We start from the raw sequence: 25546 nt of genomic DNA, 5'->3' as shown, positions 1-25546 counted from the left end.
TGTTGATGGCCGGTAACATATTGAGCCACAGCAACCATATTGCAATCAGTCGTCTGAAGATGATGCATGTTTTTATCACAAAGGAAGTCAAATGCTTTGATAAGCCACCTGTCCTTAACTTCAGTGTAGCTGCTGTGGTAGTAAATTCAAGATTATCCTGTGCAACACTGGAATTTATCCTTCTAGGTAAGACTAACATCTTAATTTTCTTCTTCACCAGTAATCAGACACAGATCTATATCAGTAATATTGTATTACTCTTCAAAGTGAAAAGTATTTAAAGTCAAACTAAAATTGCTGACTGGTGCTAGACCACTAGTTTCTGGAAACTGTGGTTTTTCTTCATCTCCACATATCCAAAGTGAACTTCCACTTCCCTGAAAGTAGGCTAAACCTGGCCCAAAATGAACTGAACCAAAACACAGGAGGATGGTTAATTCTTTTCTTTCATCTTTCGTCCCACTGACTCCATGATCACTGACTGCCAATATGTCCTGTTATAGTCAAGAGCTCCATGGCCACGCTAGCAGATGTCTCATTCCCATTACCAGGATAAATGTTCATTGTTATACATCATTTAGATAGCAATATTTTACACAACACTTTTAGTTGAGAAACACACATTCTGAAGCAAGCCTGCTAACAGCTGCTTTTTGGGAGAAATTGTATATGCCTGCTTGAAATGATCTGGATTTTTTCTTTCCTTAGTTTATCACATGTTGAATTCTCAGGGTGGAATTCAATTGCTTAAGCATAGGTGTGTTGAGTACCATTTCAGGTGCTTTACGGTGTCCACCTGGCTCCAGCCTGCCTTTCTAAAGCATGTGGATACCTCAGATGACATAAATCATCCCGAAAGGCACCACGCGCTTCTGCATACATAACTATATTGAACCTTAAAACTCCACCGACTGTAGCAGGACACAGATAACTAGCTCAGCATTGATGTCTATATTGTAGAAAGCCAAATGAAAATATGTCCATCTAAAGGAGATCAGGAATCAATTCAATTGCATAAATATTTCCACATGAAAGACCATATATGAGATACCTACACAAGGCTTGCAGATATGACATGGGACCTATGGGAGACCTGTACCCTTCTGGAGGAGCACACAGAATCCAGGAAAATCTAAAATGGCTTTCAACACCTATTTTTATCCAAATGTATCAGACTCCCAGCCAGGATTATTAGTGTTCAGTTTGAAAATGCAGCACAGTACTGAAGTTCTCCTTTTTTCCTTTGTTCAGATTGGACCAGAAATAATGAATCTCAACAGTGAGGTTACAGAAAGGGCGATCTGCGCTAGGGAAAGGAAACTTGCAGCATTGTACAGGCTATTGAAACATACTGATGATGATGATGATGACGACGATGATGATAATAAAGCTTGGTTGGGTCATTATTTCTACAATTCTCAGCCTCTCTGTTCATCACTTGTGGGCTCAGGTTCTCAGCTACCTTGGAATTTGACCAATTCTATAATTTTGGCTCATGTGAAGGCAGGAATTGCATGCTGCAGAGAATCTCCGGTTCTCTGAGTCATCATAAAGATCTATAGGACATGTATAGGAATCACTAATGATTTACCTATGTGAGACATCGTCTCATAGCAACCTAGACTGTAAATATATTAATTGCCACCTAGTCCTCACAAACCCTGAAATAAAATAGTCAACAGTACGTGCATTTGAATGATCTACATTGGAATGTCTCAAAAATAACTCCTTCTTTGAAAAGGGGCAAGTCACTTCACATTTAGGGCATAGCTTCCGAGCTATGCCTGTGGGATCGGCAGATAGGACACAAGATCTTTAGGAGACTGGAGCCCTTTTGGAGGGGCAGGTGGAGGCCCCTCAGATGACACTAGACCCTTATGGCCTGCAACAAAATTGATCCCTCAGCGTGCGCTGGGAGGTGGGATTCATTTGTCCAACTGGTGACACCTGCAATGTAGTGGTCTACATCTGAGCAAGTCATCCAGATTTCCTTTTCAGCATTTAAGAGAAATATGCCATTTTAGGGTACAGTTCAATGTGTTTTCATTTTTATTTTTTTTTTAAATATTTTTTAGTGTAAGAAAAATGTCTCACTATAATCATCCATTTCTCCTCTTTACTGACTGTAAAGAAGACAGAAAGAGATGTCTATGTCTCTGTTGCATATGTCTGAGCATGGATGTCCTGGAGTGCATCCTGAAGGAATTAGTACACAGACACCATTGCAAGATAAATTCAGATCTCCACTTGGGGCTCAATATCATGGTCAAGCAAGTGGAGCTCAAATTACTATGTGCTAGTTGACCCACAGCAATCCTACATATGTGGATTCCTAGCCTACAGCAAATGCTGGTGAATGTGATTTAAATTAACCCTTTTTTTATTGTGGGTAAGCAAAGTCTAATTACCGTGCTTGCTGCAGGCTAGCAGAGAGCGCGCAGACGGTTACCAAGGGTCAGCTGATGTGTGGTAACTTGTTGCACCGCAGAAACTCTATCATGAGTTTAATTTGCTATAACTTCCACACGCAGGCAAATCCTTAGACCTGGATTCCAACTTCTGCTAAAGCCCCAGGCAGTACAAAATTGACTAAAAGTTGTGTTAAGGAGGAGGGAGCGGTCACACCGATACCCCTCTCTGCTGGAAGGTGCTACGACATGGTGGGCCTCAGTCCCTGTTCCTCCAAAGACTTCCGTTTTGCACAAATGAAGTATCTAACAGTGGCAACAATAAAAAAACCTCTACATTCCTGAAACTTTTTCCAGCTTGAAACATTAAGGGCCACTTGTATCAAATAGCAACAAATCTGTTTCACTGGAGGCAGCCGGCATCCCTTGAGCTGTGCCTAACAGAAAACAATAAAATGCATTTATTTCTTACAAATAAATTAAGTTATAAATAACTTAACAGTACTCTTGCTTCTGAGCTGGGAAATAACAAATAAAGGTCACCAAAGGTCCTTAGTCATAGGTACCATGACAGTCCAGCTAGCTTTAAGTCAGAAACACGACTTCTTTGCTGTTAGAAGAAACATCTTTCAAGAGAGAGACTGACCATTTTTTTCCCCCTCATCACATCTATGTTGTCTGCTGCCAAGGCAGAAGCTAGACACGTTCAGTAGCGATCTCAACATACGGGGAGACCTGCTTACCTCACCAAGTCCAGGACAGAATACAGAAATGCTTGTTTCCCAGATCTCCAGTGGTCCACAGGGCACTCCTGAAATAACGTACTCAGCAGGAGACAACCTCCCAACCAGGTACTTGTATTATATGAGGGCTTATTTTCAATCTAACCATGAAATAGCAACTAGTGACGGTTCACTGAAAACAGCCAAATTCAGCTCTTAGCTGGACCTGAAGAAGGGTGAAGTTGATGAATCCCCAACTGGCCAAGTCCATCAAGAGAAAGGAAGGATTATCCCTCCCTCTTGACAGCTTCAGGAGCACAACTGAAAACTCTTCCCAAAAATGTATTTCAGTCCAATAAAAGTTGTTTGGATAAGTAGGGGAAAATGTGGTGAAATCTTCATTGTCATCTTAATAAATGATCCTGTAGAGCCTTACATCCTAGACCCATTTCAAATGGGTCAAAATAGCAGACCCTTAATGCTGAAGTTTCTCAGGGTGGGACCCAGTTCACAGACTGCGACATACACATGTAGATATCTCATACAAAAATATTCAATGGGGCTAATTCTGGCTTTACTGAAACCACCACACACAGAGTACTTTACAACTAAACCGTATCTATCCGGGACTGCAGGGGTCCCCAGTCACCTCTGAGACCAAGCTCTCAGTATTTATAAGAAAGTCCTGGGAAAATGGACCAGTGTTATGCTAAAGAGCTGAGCTTGCTACTCTCACCATTTCCTCTAAACTCTTAAATAATGCATATGCATGGTTTGCACTGTACCAACAAATGAAAGAGTTTCTTAAAACCTAGGTGAAACACAATGCAAAGAGCAGGAAAATAAAGGGAAAGGTGATCAGACATTGCAGAGTTACAGGAAAGTAGATGAAAGTTTCAATTAGAGAAAAATGAGGACAATTTTGTTTAAATTTTGCAGAGCTGAAACTTTATATTTACTGAGAAATTCAGTTGTTATCACTTTTGCCATAACAGTAAGAATGGGATAATCATTATTAAAATAAATAAATAAATAAATAAATAACTGCCATGGGACTTAGAATGTCAGTGGAGACCAGACCCATACTGGCAAAGCCACATTGGTTGCAACAACATCTCTCATTTGCTTAGGATGTTCAGAGGAAATCTTCCTGTTTCCAGGTTGCCTCATCTGAGCACACATCCACAAAAGCCTAATGAAATGCCAAGGTTTATGCTTATGAAATTAGTCTGGAGACTTTCTTACTGTAGAGGTTTGAAGCACAGCAAGAAGGAAGCTTCCAGAGATTCATAGCTTGGTTAAAAACTTCCCTGGAGTCAAGGTTGCTATAGTGTTAGCACAATTAGGCTTTGAAAAGACATGTAGGTACTAGTAAACTTCTCAAGCCATAACACTGTGCAAGCAGCTTCCGTAGCTTCCTCAGCCACGATGACCTCATATTTCATCCCTGCACTGTAATACTGTTGCTGTGATATTTGTCAGCTGTGGTCCTCAGCCTCTAGGCTATAGACCTGTGCCAGTTCACACCATTTCAGCTTTAAACAGGTTCTCAAGGCTGCAGGACTTCAACAGATTTGCAAAAAAGTCTCAATTCACTAAGACTGAAATCTCACGCATGCTTATGGTGGAAATCAATGCTCACACCAAAGCTGGTCACCTGGAATAGAGTTCATCTTATCTCTCTGTAGCCACCTGAAAGTTAGGAATCCAGTTAATGATATCACCTAGGCCCCCTCTATCCTCATAACAGAGAGATAGGGGCCTCAGAAGAGCAAGTTGCTCTGTCCTAAGATCATAGAATCATAGAACATGTTGGGTTGGAAAGGACCTTTAAGGTCATCTACTCCAACCCCCCTGCAGTGAGCAGGAACACCTTTAACTAGATCAGATTGCTCAGAGCCTCATTGAGCCTGGCCTTGAATGTCTCATATGACAGGTGTCTAGATGGGCTGAATTGCTTTCTGGGGGATTTAGTCCCTACAAAAGGGGCCTACATGAAAGCCATAAACTAGATGTTTAATTTTTAGATGGCAGAAGCTTGCTAAGATGATTCCTACTCTTCTCAAGAGCCACATGTACACAAACACGAAATTCAGCAGCAAGTTCAGAGGGGGAGGTTTTTAAATCACCTTTCAGGATGGTTAGCACGCACTGCTGGCAACTCAGCTTAATGTTTCTCCAAAATATTGTTGAAGTTATACTGAGCCACTGGCCAGTCATAAACCATCAGCTGCCCTCTGAAGGGTGCAGTGATGAAAAATTGCTTCTATTTTCTCTACAAAGATCTTTGTGTCCCCATTGCAGCTGTAAATGGATTAGCACTTTGCACACCAGACTGGTAACAATGCTCCAGTCCTATAGAAAAATGTAAATTGGCAGATCTGAGGCCAGTAACCCTTTCCTAGAGTTGCCAGAACCAGATGCTCCACAAAAAAATGTAAGCCCTCTGCACAGGACATTTGCAGAACGCTGTTTCCTTGCATGAATCTTATTCTTGGTCTTCGATAGTCAGATGTCACCTTAAGCCCAGAAATAAAAGCCCCCAAATACTTGCTGTCACTAACGATATTTGTAATATCTCTGTAAATAGTGCCTTGAAAAATTCTCCTGAAAAATCCTCTTGAACCTTATGGTTTTGGCCTGATTAACATTCTGTTGCTCACCCCAAAGCTAAAAACTGGCAGGTTCTGGCACAACCTCAGGACAGAATATAAAACACACTTTCCCTGGGAAGGGAGGTCATTTTCATTTCTTTCTGAGGCCTTTTTGGTATTTGAAGTACACATGCCTTCCCATTCAGTTTTCATTTTTTAAGGACAAGCTTTTTCTTTCTCCTGAAGTAACTCTGCAAAGCAGTACCTACTTCAGCTTGTTGACGCGCTTAAATTGGAAGAGTTGTGCTGTTTGCATCTGAGAGGATTTGGGTCTTTTACCTCTTATCTCCAGGCAAAATCACCAAGGAAGGTCAAGGAGCTGACAAACACTTAAGGTTTCTCATCAGCCACCCTTAAAATAGGGATAAAAACCTTCCAGACACCAATTGGCATCACATCAATGACATTGGTTGGGTGTTCAGGCACTCAGTCATACCTCTCAAATTTAGCTGTCTAAAAGGTAGGTGTTTAGGCTGTTTCTAGAGTGGATGGAGAAAGATAGGCAACTCCAGACAGTGATTCATCACATCCACTAAAGAGATACCTATCTCAGGAAGGATGAATCTCCTTCAGAAGATGCTCATCTTTCTAGAGGGAGGTAAGATGATGAGCTCAGATAGTTAAGCATTACATGGCTAAAATTAAGTGAGTGAATTCCATCCAGAGGTCTGTTAGGGGAGTGTGCTGTGACCCAGTAGAGTACAGGTACAACTCCTTGTATGCTTGGAAAAAGAAGGTGCCCTCAAACTTTCTGAGAAAGCTCTGTTTTCAAAACAGAGTTGTCCCAAGTTGGTGGAACGCTTCCTCAAGGATGACTTGAATCTTCCCAATCTAACTTGAAAGGAGATGCCTCAAAATAGCTTAAGTCAGCCAGCCTTTAACATCATCATGAGACGAGGTCCCACCCCATAAGTGTTTTGGGTTTTTTTTGACTGGAACATTTAGTCCAGTTCCTGGAACATTTTAAAGGCATTTTCCCTTGTCCAGTCACTTGGGCTCATGCAAAGTTACGCTCAGCCTGCTCCTAGGTAAAGGTGTCTATCTCTGCAACCCTGGAAGGCTCCCAGACCGGTACACAAAGAAGTGAAATCAAGGTCTTCTCTTCAGAGCTGCTGCCTTTGTGGCCATTTTCCAGGCCTATGGGAAGTGCATGAAAAAGCGCCGAGCATCCAGCAATCTCAAGGCAACCTGCAAGCTCTGTTCATCTCACAACCACACCACCTTTTCTCCAATGGCTAAATAGGGTTTTCTGTACCTAACTTCATATCTCCACATGTTTAAACCTCTTCAGGGCTCAGGGTCTGGCTGTGAGAAATTGGAATATTAACATTATGTCAGTGCCCAGAAGGTCTCTGACTATGAGGCAGGCAAAGCTTGTGAGGCGTCAGTAGACTATCTGCCCATGTTGGCCAAAGCTGGCCACAAGGATCTCAAGTGGAACTGCTCTCTGCCAAAACAGTGCAGTGGAATCAAGCTCAGCAAATCATTTATGGCATACCAAAAATGCACTAAAACAATTATAATTGAAAATGCATAAATGTCATATTTGGTGGTTTTGTAAAACAGAAGAGCTTGATTTTTTTTTTTTTTTTTCAGGATGGATTCTCAAGGGTACTGAGGTTAGAGGCACAGACCCAAGTTAATGGGAATCAAACCAGGGTGTGGGCTATGTGAACACCCATGTGAACAACCATGTGAACGTTCTTACCCCCTGGTATATATGAACCATCTTGTATTTATTGCAGGGTAAGAGCATTCACACGGGCAGTTACCACAGAAAAACTGGCATCTTATTAGTTCACACCCTAATTTACCTCGTGGTAATTTGTTCATGTGCCCATCCCCTAAGGTGCCATTCCCAAAGTGAAGTTAGAGGACGCAATGTCCCCTTTATACTCATAGTCAGCAACTTAGTGGTTAGAGCACTTACCCATGGTATGGGAAAATGAGCTTCATAAGTTTCCTCTGCTTGATTTGAAGCAGGGTTTTGAACCCAAGTTTCTCAAATCTCAGTAGCACACCCTAGCCAACAGATTATGCTGTTCCACAGAACTACCAAATCAATTATTCACATTGATTAAGTCTTGGCCAACACTGGGGATTCAGCCAGAAACCTCTGGAGCTCAAAACTGAAGCTCTCAACGCTCATCGTATCTGAGACCTGGGTGCAGATCAGGATAGGTAATATATGGATGGATTTTGCAAGTGCTGAAGCCCATTAGGATACACACAGAAGTTCTGCAATTCTGTCTTTGCATGCCCCAAAACCCCATCCAGCTCCCAGCCAAGTTTTGCTGCATGTTGTCAGATATATACAAGCCTTAACTGGGATCTTTCTCTCTCCTGCAATGGGATAGGAGATGGGACTGAGAGATATGCCTGTAATTTACATACATTATTACCGTATGTCCCTGATAGCATGTATAATAATGTGCTATGTATCAGCCCAACACAGGAAAGACTCTCCCTGCTCTCAGGCTTGATCTCAACCTGTGCGACCCAGCTTGGTGCCTGTACATAGAAAATGAACAGAACTGCCCAGATATTTAAGGATAAACACAAAGCTAAGCAGAACTTTCCTGGCCCAGACTCAAAGTGTGAAGCAGCTTGCAGGATCAACACCTAATGGAGCTCAGAGTCTAAGACATGAGACAAAGAGATTGCTCCAAAATCTGTTAAAGTCAAGGGGAGATTTCCCTTGAGTTCGATCTGTCTTTGGAGTATTGCTAAAGAGAGGGACATATCCATTTCCTGTCTATGCCTAATCACACGTATACATAGGCATATGTATTATATATATGTATATAACTACCTTCCTTCATAAGAGGTGCTTCTTCTCTTCAAAGAATCCTCAAAGCAGTCCTTAACTGGACTGTTCTAGATGTCACTGGGAGCTGCTAACACCACTCCTCCAGGGAAGTAGGTACATTTCTGCAGCTGTGCTGCTCCTGTGCGCACCAAACACAAGCTGACCTTTCTCACAAACCCTTCATCGCTCCCATTCTCTCTATCTTGTGACTCTCTACCAAAATGCCTGCAATGCACAGCCATGCTGTCAGGTGCCTCCCAGGTGAGGGACATGTGGTATGTGTTGTCCTGGTATGGGAGACAAACTGTGACTGGGAAGCATGGACCTTCCAAGAATTGGAGCCCTCCACCGTCCTTGAACTTAATGAGAAGGCTCATTCTCTTCATCTCTTCCTCAGTCATACAATGTAACCTGTCTATCAAGAGATTCATGTCATGGCCCACATCCTCTATGTTCTCCTTTCTCCCACACATCACGTAGTCGAAATGAGAAGGAAAGTGGAAGAAACAGAAGATGAATGGAAAATAAAACTCGTGAGTACTGTCTTCTCTGTCCTCCTGTCTGGATTTCTGATGTCCAGGGAACATTGCACACACACACGTATGCTTGCACACACATGTGCAGGCTTATGCACATGCACACGTGCACACACACATATGTGCACACACTGCAGCCTTTCCCTCTGGGAGGGCACTGGTCACATCTCTCTGCTACTTAACTGCCCATTTTTTCTGAGACTTGTGGGTATCCAATGTCTTTGAGAACCTCTGCCAGCTGAAGCTCATTAGGGCAATAGGTTCAAATGTCATTAGGGGGACAAACGGACAGGCAGCAGGATTGCTTAAGCCATGGTTCATGCAGAAACAAGTTGCAAGAGATGGAGCAGAGGAGCAACGCATCTGAGAGCTCTTCCATGAGCACCTCCTTGCCCCCAGCCTGTCAGCCCCTCAGGGACCGTGAAGCACGTGCCCTGAAAGACATCAGTCACTTTGCACCAGCTCTCCCCTTACAATTACAGGTCTGCATTTTAAACACTTTGGAAGGGCCATAACTTCACAGAAGAGGGGGTCGACACTGTTTGAAAGTTACACAAATTACACCTGAGGTGTCTCCATCTATTGTCTCCTAATATTAATAATAAAGTCTAACTTAGCATAGTAGTGCCTAGGGCTAAGTTCATGCCTAACTTAGCACTCAGACAGTTTTAATAGCAAAACCTATATAGAGACCTAAAATTTAGGCAGTTTAGAGGTATGTTCACATCACTTCTCTCACTTTGCCATTATATTGATGCCACCGTATTCATCTGGCATCAAAGAAAATCCCAGGCATCTTTCCTGACATCTTTAAGATCAAGGAAATTTAAGATAAGCCAAACTCTTCCTCATTCACAGTAACAGAAATAGTCTGGGAATTTGAGGACTAGACAGCACAAGTGTGTGAATGAATTTGTACAGATTTTATCAGCAAGGTCAGCAGAACCATAAAAATCTCAAGCTCAGGAGAAGATAATATGAGTTGGTGACTCTTGCTGCAGTGATTTCAGAATTGTGATTGGCCTTGAGGGTGGTCTCTGTCACGGTACCTCCACCTGAGATCTCATAACTGGTTACAAAAATCAGTCCAGATTACTATTTCTTTGATGAATTTTGCTTCTGCAAGAGCACTTTTCTTGAATCAGCCTTTGCATTGTAAGCTAGCACCGTAGAAAACCAAAAGGGAAAGACTTTTGCAGAAATACATAATCCTTGTCCATGGAGTCACACAGCTGTGGGAAGGATGAACACAAGGATTTGGACATGATAGTTAGAGCATTTGACCTAAACCTGTTCATCCAGAAGTCAGGCACCCAACTAGTCATCTTGTTTCTTTTGACCACCAACATAGAGAGATCAGCTGCTACAGAGAGCCATTGCATCCAAAGATTTACGTCAAAGATAGATCTGATGAATCACAGTAAGGAAGTCTCAGCCCTCATTCATTGACTAGGAAGGGAGCTTAGATGACTACCCCAGATGAGATGTCCAGCTCAGAGATGGAGTATGACAAATCCTACTCAGCATGGCTGCAGTGCGTAAGCATTATGTAGGTCTCTACAATAGAGTGACCAAACCTAAACTCTTTGCTCATGGTCTCTGTTGTACTGACTCACGTGTGTCCAGCCACCCTGGATGTTATCCTTACCTCAGTGTGGTTTTTTTTTTTTTGAAACAGTGAGTCAAAGTAACTCCAGTACAGTTTTTCCTCCTGTACCTCCAGCTCTGCTCAGTGACCCCATACCGTCCACTGAAATGGGATGTGTGCAGCCTGCCTGTGACAGAGGCTGTAGGAAACTCTCTTGTTTTCCAGATTTCTGATTCTCATCTGTCCAGGTCACCAAGCCATTTGTTTAGGCTTGTGGAGGGCAGAGAAGGGATATAATGAGAGATCTCATGTCACAGAAACATAGAATTGTAGAATATGCTTTAGCCCCTGAGTTATCTTTTTTCCCTTGGTTCATCACAGAGTCTGCAATTCATTAGATAACCAAGGTCTTGCATATTGCCCTACCCTTCTTGTACAATAGGATGGACAAAACTGGACTCTTGCATGCAAGAATCCAAACAAGAGCCCGTGTTCATAGAATTATAGAATCATAGAATGGTTAGAGTTGGAAGGGATCTTAAAGATCATGGAGTTACAACCCCCCTGACATGGTCAGGGACACCTCCCACTAGACCTGATTACTCAAAGCCCCATCCAGCCTGGCCTTGAACACCTCCAGGGATGGGGCACCCTTAACCTCTCTGAGCAGCCTGTTCCAGTGCCTCACCACCCTCAGAGTTTCTTCTAATTCTTCCTAATGTAGCATTTCCAAGATAGTATTGCCATACTTCTGAAGCTTCTGTGCAGGACAGAATTTCTCATTTTATTCTGTCTGAGTACCGGTGTCAGAGGCAACAGGAGCACCAGCATCACTAGTTGGTGGCAGACATCACCACTGTGTCTGAGGCTGTAAATATGTGCTAGACTATATAACCCTTGAATTACTTTCTGTACTACAGTTTAGACACTCTTCTGGTAAACATGACAGTTTACTTCTAATTTTAGTGGAGCTGTTAGAAAGCTGTACTGGCAACTCACTTGTATTATGACTGAGCTTGAACCTTTCATTCACCAGGAGACTGAGACTACACATTACGTCAGCAGGACAGATGGACTCAGTGCTCCTTTCTATCACAAACTTCCCATATGCCTGTGGGCAAGTTGCACCACGGATCTCAGTGGCCACTGAATTAGCATTTCCCTGTCTGATTCCCAATCTTCTGCTAATGTGTCTTATCTATTCTCTTTCAACTCAGTTGTTTGCTCCATCTGTCTGGACCTTATACTCTTTCAGGCAAAAACTAGTTCCCACTGTGCCCTTAGTCTTGTGTCGTAAGTGACTTTTAGGTTTTGCAATCAATCCACTAATATCCATGACCTGTTCTGTTAGAAAAAGGCTGTGATCCAGCCGCTCCTTCCTTATCCAGCTGATATTCTTGTTAGTAATGGCTTGGTGCTAACTACCTCTTATATCCATTACTTCTTCACAATTTTGATTTAGGTATATTTAATCCAGCCTGGGGCACACGAGGATGGATGAGATGATTTAATAATGGCAGAAGTTGTTATACCTATTACGGCAAACATGTAGTGAGATGCATCTCAGCTAACCTAAGGTTTCTAACAGTTAGACAGCTAAATTTGTCCTGCTTAACTTCTGTTCTCTCTGTGGCACAGTGAGGAGAAATAAGCACTTCAATAAAAGCAATGGAGTTAATCCACTTTTACTGACATTCAGATTGAGCTAAGGGTATTCATGGACCAGTCACTGCAATCCATTGACAAGGGGCAGCTCAGTAAAATCAGTTAAATGATCAGGTTGCAGCAATGCAGTCAATAAGTCTAAGGCATAAAGCAAGAATTATGTGTCTCAATAGCCTTGCACTTCACTTCTTTGGTCCTTTTCCGCTTAGCCTTTTATTGTGCTGTGTGAGCACTTCCACCAGCAAATCTTTCCAGATGGTGACCAAACTTCACCTCTGCTAATGCTTTCAGGCCCTGGAGATCAGGCTGCCGCTTTTTTCTCTGTAGATTTACACTATTTGTAAATGAGAGTGTATCAAGGCCTTGAAAAAAAATCAGCACACCCTGTTCAAGCCAGCTGATGAATGAGCCAGGCTGGACTGAGCCTCCCAGTCCCTGGACCCCTCACTGCCAGAAAATAATAGACTATATCAACACACACTTCAAAATATCTTTAGTCCTTCTTCCCAGCATCTACATTTCTTCAAAGAGTACTGTTCCCTGGGCCTCCAGGGTGGCTCTCCACCAGCATTACAAAGCCACAAGGTGAGGCAGCACTCCTGTGGTACACAGGATCAAATGAGGTACCCAGATCTTCTGGTTTGGATTGGTAAAGCAAATTATTTCACGACAAATGCATCAGGTCTGCTCTTCCCATGGAATAATATGCAAGAAATGGATACTTCATAAGAATTCCCTTCAAACACCCTTCTGAGCAATGGTATTTATGCTCAGCTCTTCTATAAATATGTGGAATGCAACACCAGGACTTCAAGTGATGGGTTTTTAAAGGTAATTCGGTCCCTAAAGATGTAAAGCAATGCCCACCAGGATTTTCAAAAGGGTCTTCCAATGGAAGTATCCTCTTTCAGTATTCTACATGTCTACGTAGATCATAAAATGCCTAGATGCTCCTAGCCTTTAGGAGTGTGTTCAAAACGAAAAAAAAAAAAAAAAAGAAGCTGAATTCATCTGTTTAAAAGGAGATATCTTTGTCTGATGTAGTCATCCAGGATCCTTTTGCAGGCAATGGTGAGAAAACTGGCACAGCTGGCATGTGATTCATCTTATCTGAAAGTAAAGGTCTAACATATGTCAGATGAGTTGCATCCTATTTCTTGCCAATAACTCTAAAGAAAATTTGGCTAGAGACTGCTAAAGCAACAAGATGATTCTCCCTCCAGAAGGAATAGGAATCAAACCTGCATCTCCAAAAAATCAGCATTAACCAGATTTTTATGCCCCTAAAGGAACTGTGCGTCTCCCAGTAAATTCTATGAATCTTACCAGATTCCCAGTGGTGTTTTCCCAGTCTTCACTGGGCTTCGAATGGAGTTCTACCTGTCCAGCAAGAGCTTAGACTCTCCCGTTTCTTCACGGCTACTGTAGGCTCGTAAAAAAGTGGAAATGCTCCCTTAAGTGTGTCCCTCAGCCTGCAAAGGATTTAGAGTTGCTTTCTGTCATGCCACACAACACTGTCTAGCAACAGGCTCTATTGTTGTTCTTCTGGGGGCAGAGGGACAAACTGAATGGTAGGCTTGGCAACTGCTCAAGGAGTTTCAGTCCTGCCTTCCCACCCCTTACTAAATATCTCTATTAGACAAGGTGAACCCTTTTGGAAGCAGAAGAAACTCCTGCTCTGTGCAGTGCTGTTTGGCTTTGTTTCACAGGCCTGGCTGTAGCAGAGGTGGGCTCTGCCTTTTCTTGCTGCTCCGTCCCACAATGTGAGATCTTCTGAATAACAGCTTCCTTGGAAACCTGAATGTGCATAACCTCTGGCATTAAACTGCATCTTCCAAAAGAGATGTAGAAGAAATACGAAGCTGGAAAGTGAAATTAAGAGATATAGACTGGGAAAAAAAGCGGTCTGATTTCAGAAAACCGAAAGTAAAACAAAGTCAGAAGACTTCTCTGAAATGCAGATACAACTTTTGCATTAATAAGAGTAATCATGTCCTCTGCTGAGATAACTGCCATGATAGGGAAGCAAGAAAGACATTTTATATCTCTGTTTAAAAAGTTTTGAGATTAAGTTCTATTACAAGCTTGAGTGGATGTGGTTGGAGGATGGTAGGAGACTCTGGATGTTTTTGAGGATAAAGAGCACTAGGAAGAAGTATTTGTGCTCTAGAGAGTGCTTGATTAGAGGCAGGATTAAATATGTTACAGAGAAAGCTGCAAAACACTCAAACTGCTTAGGCTTTCAGTAGCTATGCTGAGACATGACAAAATACAAGTTGATGTGAATTTGCTGAGGAGAGGGGTGGCCCAGAGGTTTTTAGTACCCGCTTGGATAGCATGCACATTCCTGCAATAGCACGCCATGGCTGCACCCTTTCCAATACACCAGTGAGCACTAAACGCTGAAGAGCTTGTTAAAATACAGGAAAATGACGGAGAAAAAGTCCACGACTCGATTTTAGCCATGTGAAATTAGGCCAGACAATGGAAATTAGAAATAAAGCTCATATTTTAACAGCTAGGAAATAGGCAAATGAGCAAACTCTCAAAGAGGATTCCCTGTTTTGGGTATAATCTGACTAAACCTGGATGACAGTGGTGGAGATATCTCTGAGCTGGTTGCCTCAACTCCTCCACAGACGCAGAGGATTTCACCAGTGAAGCTCAATCGAATGACTGAGACATGAATTGCACCATAAGAAAGTGCCCACTTCTCCCCATCAATGAAAGGAGCCAAGAGCACCTGCCTTGGATGGAGACATTGAAATTGCAGGCATGTCATAGCTGGAAAGAATTCCACCCCGAGGTTTTGCTCAGTTGCCTGCAGATAGGTATCAAGTGACACTGGGATGCTCTGGGGTTTCCTCGACTGGCCTCCATCTGCTGCTGAGAAAGGAGTGTGCCACCAGTGGATAGTATACAGTCCCTGCCAGGCCTCTGAGGACAGCCAGGATGCCACTGGGCATCTTAACTGGAAGTAGAACCTATGCATGGGCCCCTGATGGGAACCCAGGCATCTTTTTCAGACTACTAGATGTATTTCCTGGAAGTCATGCTTAAACTGACCACTAGGATTGATGCATGGTGACTAGGAGAGTTTCCATAATCTGTGATAGACATGAGGCCAGCCCAGAAAAGTAAGAGTCTACCATGATCTGAGCTCAAGGCACTCTCAGAGCCTTCTACGCAAACCTACACTCCAACACACTTTGAGCCTACAGATCCTCCATGGAAGAAGAGAGCTGTCCATCCCAAATATCTGTGGTGTCTTGTGAGGCCTGTGATGTGAGAACAGAACCAGCCCGCATGCTATGACGTGACCTTGTTGACAATGCCTGAGAATGTGCAAAGATGCAGTGACAGAAAAGCATTTCATACTAATAGAGTGTGGAGGAATATCCATGTTGGAAAAGAGTAACAGCATCCCTGCTAAGAATTATCACTACACCGATATAAAGTATAACTGAGTATTATTTATACCAGAACAGAAACTGTGATGAGGAGACCAAAGGCACCTTAAACTCCTTTGATGGCCCAGGCTCTACAAATGCAAAGCGCTCTCTGGGTATCAGCAACATCCAAGTGGGAAGGGGACTGTGAATATGCAGGTGACAAACAAGGAAAAGAGGCAAACAAGATCTTTGTGATGCATAATGCTCTCCCCTTGTTTACAGGCTGCTTTTAAAAGCAGTGCCCTATGTTAGGAGTTCAGAACAAGAGAGTTAATGTATTGGTTCTTCTTCCCTTCCCTTGTTTTTTGCAAGCACCAGTAGAATTTGGAGTGAACTGATGAATTGATGCATTTTTGCATGTTGTGCTGAAGTGGCAACAGGACTTAAAGCAAACCTTGCCACTTTTAAAGAGACAGAAGGGGAGAAAAGCATTATGAATGGCCCAAGCTAAATGGAAACAGTTGGTATAGACAGTTTCAAGAGTGGCTTTTCTGCAAGACCAACCCTGCACCTGATCCAGCAAAGCCCTGGTGGATATGTCATGGGAGGTCTCCTGTACTTACAGAGTTTCCTGAGTATTCCTGTCATTTCATTATTAAGCCACACTGACCTGTCTTGGCTCTTATGGACCCTGGACTTTCATTTGGCTCTTGGTGGTGTCAGCAAAGCAGAGATGGGTTTAGTAAGACAGGATGGAAATAGCTCTTGCTGCAGCCCTGGGACTGTGCCCCATCCAGCCTTAGCTGAGCATGTGGACAAGACATACGTGCTCTGGTTGATACTTCTCCCGCTGTTATTTCCCCTTCCTTTCCACTATATTTCAGTGGTTTTAACTGGCGCCATCACCTCAGCACCTGCCACCACCTGACTAGGCAGAAAGCACCAAGCTCCACATCACCAGAAGGCAGTGGGTTGCTATTTTGAGCCTAGATAGTACTTCTCCATCTTTGCAGCAATGGTCTCCAGACTTCTTGCATGCTTCACCTCCCCTCTTCCCAGCTGCATTCTTTGGCCCTGCAGGGTTTCCTTTGGGATCCAGAGCAAGATCATGAGTCTGGTCCTGCTCTGGGAAGGAAATTTCAAGATGAGTGTTAGTGAGAGTAGGGCCAGTTCGTCCTTGCTCGCAGGAGGCCCTGGGGATGAGACTGTGTGCTCATCGCACAACCAACTGCCTTTGTCATACCACGTACAACTCGGCTGTCCAAATGGAGCATCCGTGACTCAGAGCCCGGAGGATTCCCCCTCTGACACACTTGTGCAATACTTGTTAAGTGCTATCATTATGCCCAATAAAGTCCTTTGAAATGCGGCTGGTCTATTTGAATCATGCATTCGAGGAACTCGAGCACAGATGCTGAGCAAGGGGGAAGCAAGCATATCAACCCATGGTTGTCGCATTGGGCTTTTCTTGTGCTTGTCCCATACAGGCAAAGAAAAAACATCTGCTCCTCCTGAGGTCTAGCACAGGACAGTCTCCTTCCCCTGCTGCTTTGCACCCCTGCTAAGCACCGCCAACAAGGGAAGAGGTGCAGAGAGTGGCATTCCCTGTCTGGAAAAGCAACAGCATTGCTGCAGGGCTGGAGTCAAGTTGGCTCATCCCAGTTGCAGGAAGCAAGATGCAAGCAGGAAAGGGATCCCATAGATGTGGGATGGAGACACCAGTGAGTCAGCCTCATTTCCACTGGTACAATCATCATTCCTTGACTTTTCTTTCCTAGGAAAGACCACAAACTCACAGCCAAAGTCAAGGCTCTTCCAGCCTGACCCTTTAGAGGGAAGAGTCAAAAAGTCTTTTTTGGCCAACAGAAAGAAGGGCTATGGGCATCCCCCTATTTCATCTACTCTACCTACAGCAGGTCTAGCCGTAGAGCTGAGTCTGGGAAAAGAAATGCCACATGCACAAGTGAAATGACTCATCTAGGTCGCACAGGTGCTCAGAGAGGAGAACAGAACCCACCTATTTCATTAGCGTCTACTGGCCCTGAAGCAGACACTTCTTTACCCTGCCCTGGTGCTCTGCGCTGCAATAGCACCCAAGGACACAGGGTATGTGCAGAAAGTCTTTAGAAAGACGAAAAGACCTGCCTTCCCCTGGTGAACTGGACAACCAAGTGCTACACCCAGCCCTGCTGCAGGCTCATTGCAAGGGCCTGGGCAGGGCCTTTAAATTCTTCCACCTCTGCTTACCCACCTGCAAAGCAGGAATAAAAAACTTCCTCTCCCTTCCTGGGCCCATACCAGAGCTTAAGCCGTGTTAGTAGGTGTTCAAAGGTTTTCAGATGAGAAGTCTTAGAGGTGTTCAAATGTCTGTAAAGGATATATTTTGCCTCTGGGGCTACCTGAAAAGGTCTGGGGAACAAAATTATTTGCTTTTCCTTATCTTAGTTAGGAGAGGCTTGCTTGTTTGAAGCAATGAGCTCGTTCCATGCTTTGAATATCAAGTTGCTAATTTTCAGGTTAATTTATCTAATAAAATCCTCTTAAAATTGAAAGAAAAAAAAAATCAAGTGAATATGTAGCAGGACAACACAATCTAATTAAATCAGTCTAAAATCTGAGAAGACAAGGGCACTTCTTTAGCACACACTGTGGTCGCTGGGAGAGTCCCAGCCCTCCCCATGTTTGAAACAGGGGATTCTTGCTAAGACCTTGCAAAATTTCCAATTTCTGCCATGAAAAAGGCTTCTTGTGTGATCTTGGTCTGGTCATTCAATCTTACCAGCACAGCTCCTCCATGCCTGGACTGTCCCAGGAACAACATAAATACCATCAGAGTCTGTTTTTCCGGTCCCACCATGAAAAAACGGAGATGGGAAAATATGTCCCTTACCCTTTGCACACTATACCCTATGCATGGACCAGCTAAGGGCTGTTTTCTACTGTTTACGTCTACACAACAAGATCTCCTTGACCCAGGTGCCCTCCGTCCCCATTGCTGCTTGGGGGCCAATCCCCCATGCTGTGTTCCAGAAAATCCAAGCTGGTGGGTGAGTTGATATCCAAGAATAGGCTAAAACATCATTCCGTGATTATACGTTGCCTGGCAAAACGGGGCCATGTAAGATACTGTTGTAACACAGACGCATGTATGTAAAGACAATTCCCAAGCCTTGGGGCAAGGGTGGGAGAGGGCCACATGTACGGGGATTGCACCGCGTAGAGCTGAAATGCAGCCACCTCTGCAGAGGAGCACGGCAGCTGTTTGACATCGCCCCACGGCTGCAGAAGCAGAGGAAATGAAGACAAATGCCATCACCTCGGAAATGTCAAAATCCTCAACTCCGGCTAATCGAGTAGAGAAGTGGGTAGATGCAATTCATATTTACGAGCTCTAGAGATTGCTTTAGGAGCTCTGGTGCCAACGCACATGGCTCACGCTGTCCCTTGGGTGACCTTCCAAGGCTCTGCCTCCCTCCTGGCTAACGAGGGATGATCATCTCTCACTTAACACGGTTGCTCTCTGCCAAACCTAAGCTTTGCTTTCTCAAGTGTGGAGCCTGCCAAGACTCAGCTTGAGTCTCCAGGATTTGCAAGAAAAGGAGGATCATGTTTGTCATGGGATCCCAAACCTGGCCTTACTTTCACCCACCCCAGTGCAAACTGGGGGCTGTTCCACCCATCCCAAGGGGGACAGATCCCAGGAGAGACCTGAACCAGGTCACAAGCCAGGACTTCATCCATGCAGCTGCTTTTATTGAGATGATGCCATCAAACTCTGACAGGGACACGTTCAGGTGTTGCACCTGTGTATTGCTGGAGTAATGCCACCAGGTTACTTGTCTTTCTGTTGGCAAGGCTCCCTCCCACCCTGCTCCCATGCACTTACATTTCCTGAATCACAAAAGATAGAGATGGAAAGATCTTTTAGACCACTTTCTCCATCCTCACAGGCTGTAAAGTGGCTACTACAGGTGTCCTGGTTTGAGGCCCAAACCATGACAGCAGGATATCACGGGCTTTGGCTGCTTCATCCTACATGGATGATTCAACCAACACAGCTTCTGTGACCCATCTTGGGGAATAAGCAATAAGAAGCCAAGAGCAAACACAGGTCCCAGCCAGGAAAATATTCCTAACATACATCCTTCATGACCACTTTCCAAATACCAGCCTGACATCTCCAGTAACACTGCATCCCCTCTGCCACTACTTGTTATGGCTCATTTTCTTGACCAGTTCATTATGGGGCCAATCTCATCCCATCCTACTTAGAACACGATACAGGCATTACAGAGAGCAGCAGAGGAGATGGGATCTCCACCACAACCAGCAGAACAGAGGAAGGGACAGACTTCACCGCCCAAAGTGATGCCACCACATGAGGTCCCAGCCACATGGGACCTCCTGTAAGATGTCCTCTTCCAGTCCCTCTCCAGGCACAAGCTTTAACCACCTGCATCCCTCAGCATGCACCAAGCTGCCTCACACCCCAGGAAGGGTGACATTTGAGGTGCCAGTTGGCAGGTTCCTCCCATGGTGAAGAGGTCTACCTGTACTTCCAGTTCAGCCCAGACATCCTCTCCTGTGATCACCTCCCCTAGTTCCAGCCTCCTGGGCTACAGGAGGTCAAGAGCCCCAGCATTGAAGCTCTGTGTTAATTTTTATCACTATTTTTTTTCCTCCTGAACGAACCTCTTCTCCCTTCTGAATCATTTCTGTACTCTGGCTGTCCTCAGACCAAGTCAGACCTCATGCCACGGATTAAAAAGTAAAATACAATGCCTTTTCCATTCCATGTGCAGCCAGTCAGCCAAGGCAGTGCAAGTTAGGTGGAAAAAGTTGTCATTTGTGCTGCTACTGTGACTCCACACGGACCCCAGATCCCCACAGGCCAGGGGACAGGTTACATCTAATCCTCTCCCACCCATGAATTCTGCTTCTGAATTTTGTAAATCTTCCTTCACTCACTCTGGTCTCTTTTTTTTTTTTTAAAGACAAACCAAAAAATGAACAGCACTAAGGTTTAAAAAAAAAAAAAACAAACAACATTTTTGCTCTTAATCTGGCCCCCTGGGTGCGGAAAAGCCTGTTGCTTCTACCAGTAGCTCCTTTAGGTTGAACAGGGCAACGTTGGAGAAGGTCCTGTGGGGTTACTGTGCCGCAATAAATCACACCAGCACATCCCTAAAAACTTGCCACGTCAGTCCCAAGAAGAAACAGCACCCTCTTCTTTCATGATTTTGAAACATTGTTTTAAAAGCCTATTTCATCCCTCTCTAAATAGGTTATTTGGGAATTTTCTATTTTTAAGAAGCTCCCGTAGCTTTCTAGCCCATCGTCGCTGAAAGGACATGGATGGCGTGCGAGAGCATCATTGCTCTGGGGGGATCTTTTTCCCTTTTGCTCCACTGAACTTTTTCCGAAGGTGGTACCACGCATCCGGGGCTGTGCGGAGGCCACCAGCACTGTGTGGCCTGATTTTAAACCCGTGCCCCTATGCCATGGTGGGAACAGCAATTTAAACAGCTCAGCCAAGTATGGAGCCCTATTAAAAGGTAGACAGAAATTACAGGAGCAGACACATGTCTGCTTGCTCCCCCTGACAAACACACACTCAATGTTTCCCTGAACTTCTTTTCTTTGGGAGAATAATTAACCCAAACCTACAGGAGAATATCGTTTCTCAGTCTGCGCTTTTGCACAAATTGTCTTGATGCTAAAAACAAAGGAAATATCCGTAGCTCTATGTGCTTTAGGATGAGTTTACGCTTTAATTGGAAACTACTATTGGAGGGGGGGAACAATTTGGGGATGGTAAATTATGGATTTTCTGTTGTAAGCAGTCAAGTCACTATGAGCTAATATAGGGGAGGCTTTAAACAGAGATGGTTGAGATGAGATGTTTGCTGCTTGAACTACCAGACTAAAAAAAAAACAAACCCCAAAAGAAAAAAAAACCAACAACAAAACCCCTCCAAAAAGAAAGAAAAGAACGAAATTAAATTAAAATAAAATATTAAGCGCAATAGATTGGCTAAATTAGCTGGTTTGGGAGCAGGTTGTTCTTGATGAGGAGAAAAGAACCTGCACTCCCGATGTTGGGATGCTCCCGGGTACGTCCGGGGGACCCCTGTGTCCCCCTCCAGCCTCCGCCTGGCCCGTCCCTAGGGCTGTCTCCCACCTCCAGCCAGCGGGGTGGCCCTGGGTTTATAACTCGCTTGAGGATAAATAAAGAGGGAAAGGGCTGTGTGTCTGTGTGCGAGAGGGGGAACTCCTCCGTCTCCCCCACCCCAATCAAAACCTCTTTTGCATTTCCATGGCCTGAGGGGGCTTTGCTCTCTTTGCGAAAGAACCTTGGAAAACCGCTGGTTGGCAGCGGGGAAAGATGGAAAAAGGAAAAAAAAAAAAACAAAACCCCAAAACCAAACCACAACACCTAAAACCTCCCCAAAAAGTCGCCGCTGCGGTCCCCCTGCACACACCTGATGCCCCGGCTTGGGAAGGCACCTCCTGTCCCCTCCTGTCCCCCTCTCCATCGCCTCCTTCCCTGCCCTTTCCCCCACCCTGGTCCGAGAGCCGCCTGTCGCGCACCTCGGGGCTGCGGGGTCGCTGCGGCGGGGACGGGGACGCGGGGACGCGGCCGCTCCGCTCTGCCCTCCTCGGTTGGTGACAAGGGAATATTTATGTTGGTATTAGAGGAATGCGTTTCCTTCTCCAATCAGGAATGCAACCGGAGTTTCTAATTATAAGTTAGATGGTGGCTGGGAATAAAAGATTGCTTTTTAATGACTCCCGTCCAGGTGCTCTTTCTGCCTGTCTTCCCAAGAACACATTTGCATTTTATTGCTTTTTTTTTTTTTTTTTTTTTCTCCCATCCCAACGAATTCCCTGCTTTCAGACATACCTGAAATAGTTGGAGCGGCTGCCTTCAACACCCCTCACCTCTGTAACGCCGGGCAGCGCGGGGGGTACCGCGCCCGCGGCCCCCGCTCACCGCCCATCCCACCTGAACCCCGCTAACGGCAGATGGGGGCGGGGAGGGGGGCTGGTGGGTGGGTGGGCAGAGATCAAGTGCACTTAAAAAAATAATTAATTATTATTTTTAGAAGTATTTCTCTTTTTTTTTGGACGCTTCTGAGTTATTTGCAGCACCGCCCCGGGTGCGGAGCGGTCCCTGCTCCGCGTTAGGGCCACGCAGCCTGCTTTCCCCTCCGCGGGCGCGGAGCTGGCGGCTCCTTAACCCGGGGGCAGCTCCCTAACGCCGGGCAGCTCCGCACCCGCGCAGCCGGCGGCAGAGCGCGGAGCCCCGCCGCTTCCCCCGCGCCTCTCCGCTCCGCGCTTCCTCCGCGCTCCTCCGCCAGCTGCCTGCAGAGCTAGGGCTTCCCTGAGCCCAATTACCTCCGCGGGGTAATTAGAGCAGATCTTGCAGTTACATGCCTTGCCCAGCACCATTTGCTTTTTGTGGGGGAGAGAGAGAAAAAAAGCTCTTAAAGGCGTAGGGCGCAAAGCGCGGAAAATAAAAACAACACCAAAACCAGCCCAAAACCGTAAAACGAGCTGCAAGGCGGACAAAAAAAGTGCGTTATCCCGGGGGAAAAGGAGGTGCGCAGGTCCCTGCCGATCTTGCGCGGGGCAGCTCCGCGGCAGCATCGCCCAGCCCCGTCTCTGCTCCCTGTTCTGCCTTTCCAGAACCAGACCAGGTTGTTCAGCCTCCTCTCACCTCTTTTCTCTTTCTTTCCCTTCCCCCCCCCCCGTTTTTTTTTCCCTGTTTTCCCCTAAATATTCCTTAAAACGAAGGGAAAAAATAATATACGTTTTCATCCTTTTCCCCCCCTTCCTTCCACCTGACTAGCTCGAAATCACCTTGAAATGCTCATGTCAACTTGTATCATTATCTCTTTAATTCAGGCAGCGCCTTTTGTTCTTCACAGGAGAGGATCAAAGCACTTAAAAAAAAAAAATAACTTTCCGATCGCTCTCGCTCGCTCTCTCTCTTTTACAGTAGGAGAAGGAGAGATCAGGTATAACCCAGTCAAAATAAACAAAGTGAATGCATAAATAAAAGAGGTGAAATGCAGGTTCTAAGAACTTGCTGGCGCTGGAACAATCCCACCTCTTTAGCTGAGTGGCAACGAAAGGAGAATTTCAAGTCATCTTAAGCACAGGGGTTGCAGAGAAAACGAGGAGGGGAAAAATAAATGAAAATGAGAGAAAAAAAAAAAAGAAGAAGAATAAAACTTACCACCAGATTGGGTAACTTGACAGAGCCTGACTCAACCCACAAAGAAACAGGAAATATCCAAAAGAGGCCATTGATGAAAAGTTGTCTTTCTTTTTTTTTTTTTTTTTTAACCAGAGTTGCCAAAAACCTTCCTTTCTTCTGAGGCAGGATGATTATTTTAATAATAATAATAACAATAATTTAAAAAAAAAAAGTCAAATGAAGTGAACTCAACCCGACCAGGTAAATCCTCTCTTTGCTTCCTCTACTACTCTCAAGGAAAAAAAAAATCTCAGAGAGGTAAAAAACTCTTCTCTCAGCCAAGACACTGAAGGCAAATATTAAAAAAAAAAAAAAAAAAAAAAAAAAAGTTTGAAGTAGCTCTCTTAAAAAGGACCCAATCAGCACTTATTGCCAAAGGGAGAATTCTGATGCTTTGGCTTGTTCTGTCAATCAGGAGCGCGAAGTCAGGAATGAGCTAATTGCAAGGAGATAGTGTTTTAATACTCATTAGGGGGCACGTTGGCCCACAAGCCAAGGGATAAAATGTAGTTTTAAAAAGGGGAAGGAAGATTTAGGGGGTTTAAATAGACAGGGGGGACCCCTGTGGATTTGGGTAGCTATAACAACCTGCCCGGATTTCACTCCCTGGGTCGAAGCTACTAAAATGCAAAAAAAAAAAAAAAAAAAAAAAAAAAAGTGTGAAGATTTTTTTTTTTCTTTAAATTATTATTTTCTCGATATGCTCCTTCCTGCCATTCTGTCTTCTTCTCAAATCCCCGTTTCCTCACAGTGACGGTCAGGACGCTTTGGGACTAACTTTCTAGAAACTTTCAGCTGGTTCTTTTTTTTTTTTTTTCCTCCTTTTTTCATTTAAAAAAAAAAAAAAAGAGGATTTACACCCAGACATGCACACACACCCCCAGACACTCACCCCCCCCCCCCAAGACATGCACACCCCTTCCCCACCAGTCCAACCAGCCAGATATCCAAGAGCTCCACTGAAGACATCTGTTAAGAAATCAACTTCTTCCATGCAAATCTCAACAAGGCTCAATCCAGATCATCACCATTTGCAGGAGTCCCAGCCCCGGACTTTGCGAAGACGCTGCTGCAAACGACTTCATCCACCAGATCCACCCCACAGGGGCAGTAGTAATTGATCTCTCTTTTTTTTTTAATTTCTTTCTCTACATATTGGCACAATTTCTCTCCTTTCAGTGGCGGTGGCGGGGGGTGCGTTGGGGTGGTTGGGGTGGTTCCTAAAAAAGTTTTTTCGGTGGGGCGGAAATGAGGGGGAAAAAAAAAAAAGAAAAGAAAAAAAAATCATGATTAGTATTATTATAAAGATGTAGCTCCTGGAGACTGGGTCCGCGGTTAGATTTGCTGCTCCTCTGGAACATATTGTTTAAATCTTGCTGTATCTGCGAGCAAGTGTCACCCAGCTGACAGGCTTTCCCCTTTCCCTGGGTCATTCGAAAGGGGCTGGAGAGGGGAAAACGAGGGAATGGAGGTGCTGGATGAGCTAGGAGATATTTTCTCCCGGAATAA

General features: G+C 44.6%; 1 protein-coding gene across 1 annotated transcript in view; it reads right to left on the bottom strand.

The window, feature by feature from the left end:
- Positions 1 to 24087, bottom strand: part of WNT3A (Wnt family member 3A) — an 87611-nt gene extending 63524 nt beyond the window's left edge. The window contains exon 1 of the mRNA XM_063323842.1: positions 24017 to 24087. Within this exon, the coding sequence (XP_063179912.1) occupies positions 24017 to 24087 (71 nt within the window). The remainder of the gene's footprint in view (positions 1 to 24016) is intronic.
- Positions 24088 to 25546: the final 1459 nt, after the last annotated feature.

This window comes from Chroicocephalus ridibundus, chromosome 2, assembly GCF_963924245.1.
Source record: "Chroicocephalus ridibundus chromosome 2, bChrRid1.1, whole genome shotgun sequence".
In the NCBI taxonomy this organism is placed as follows: domain Eukaryota; kingdom Metazoa; phylum Chordata; class Aves; order Charadriiformes; family Laridae; genus Chroicocephalus; species Chroicocephalus ridibundus.
This window is presented reverse-complemented; position numbering and strand designations above follow the sequence as displayed.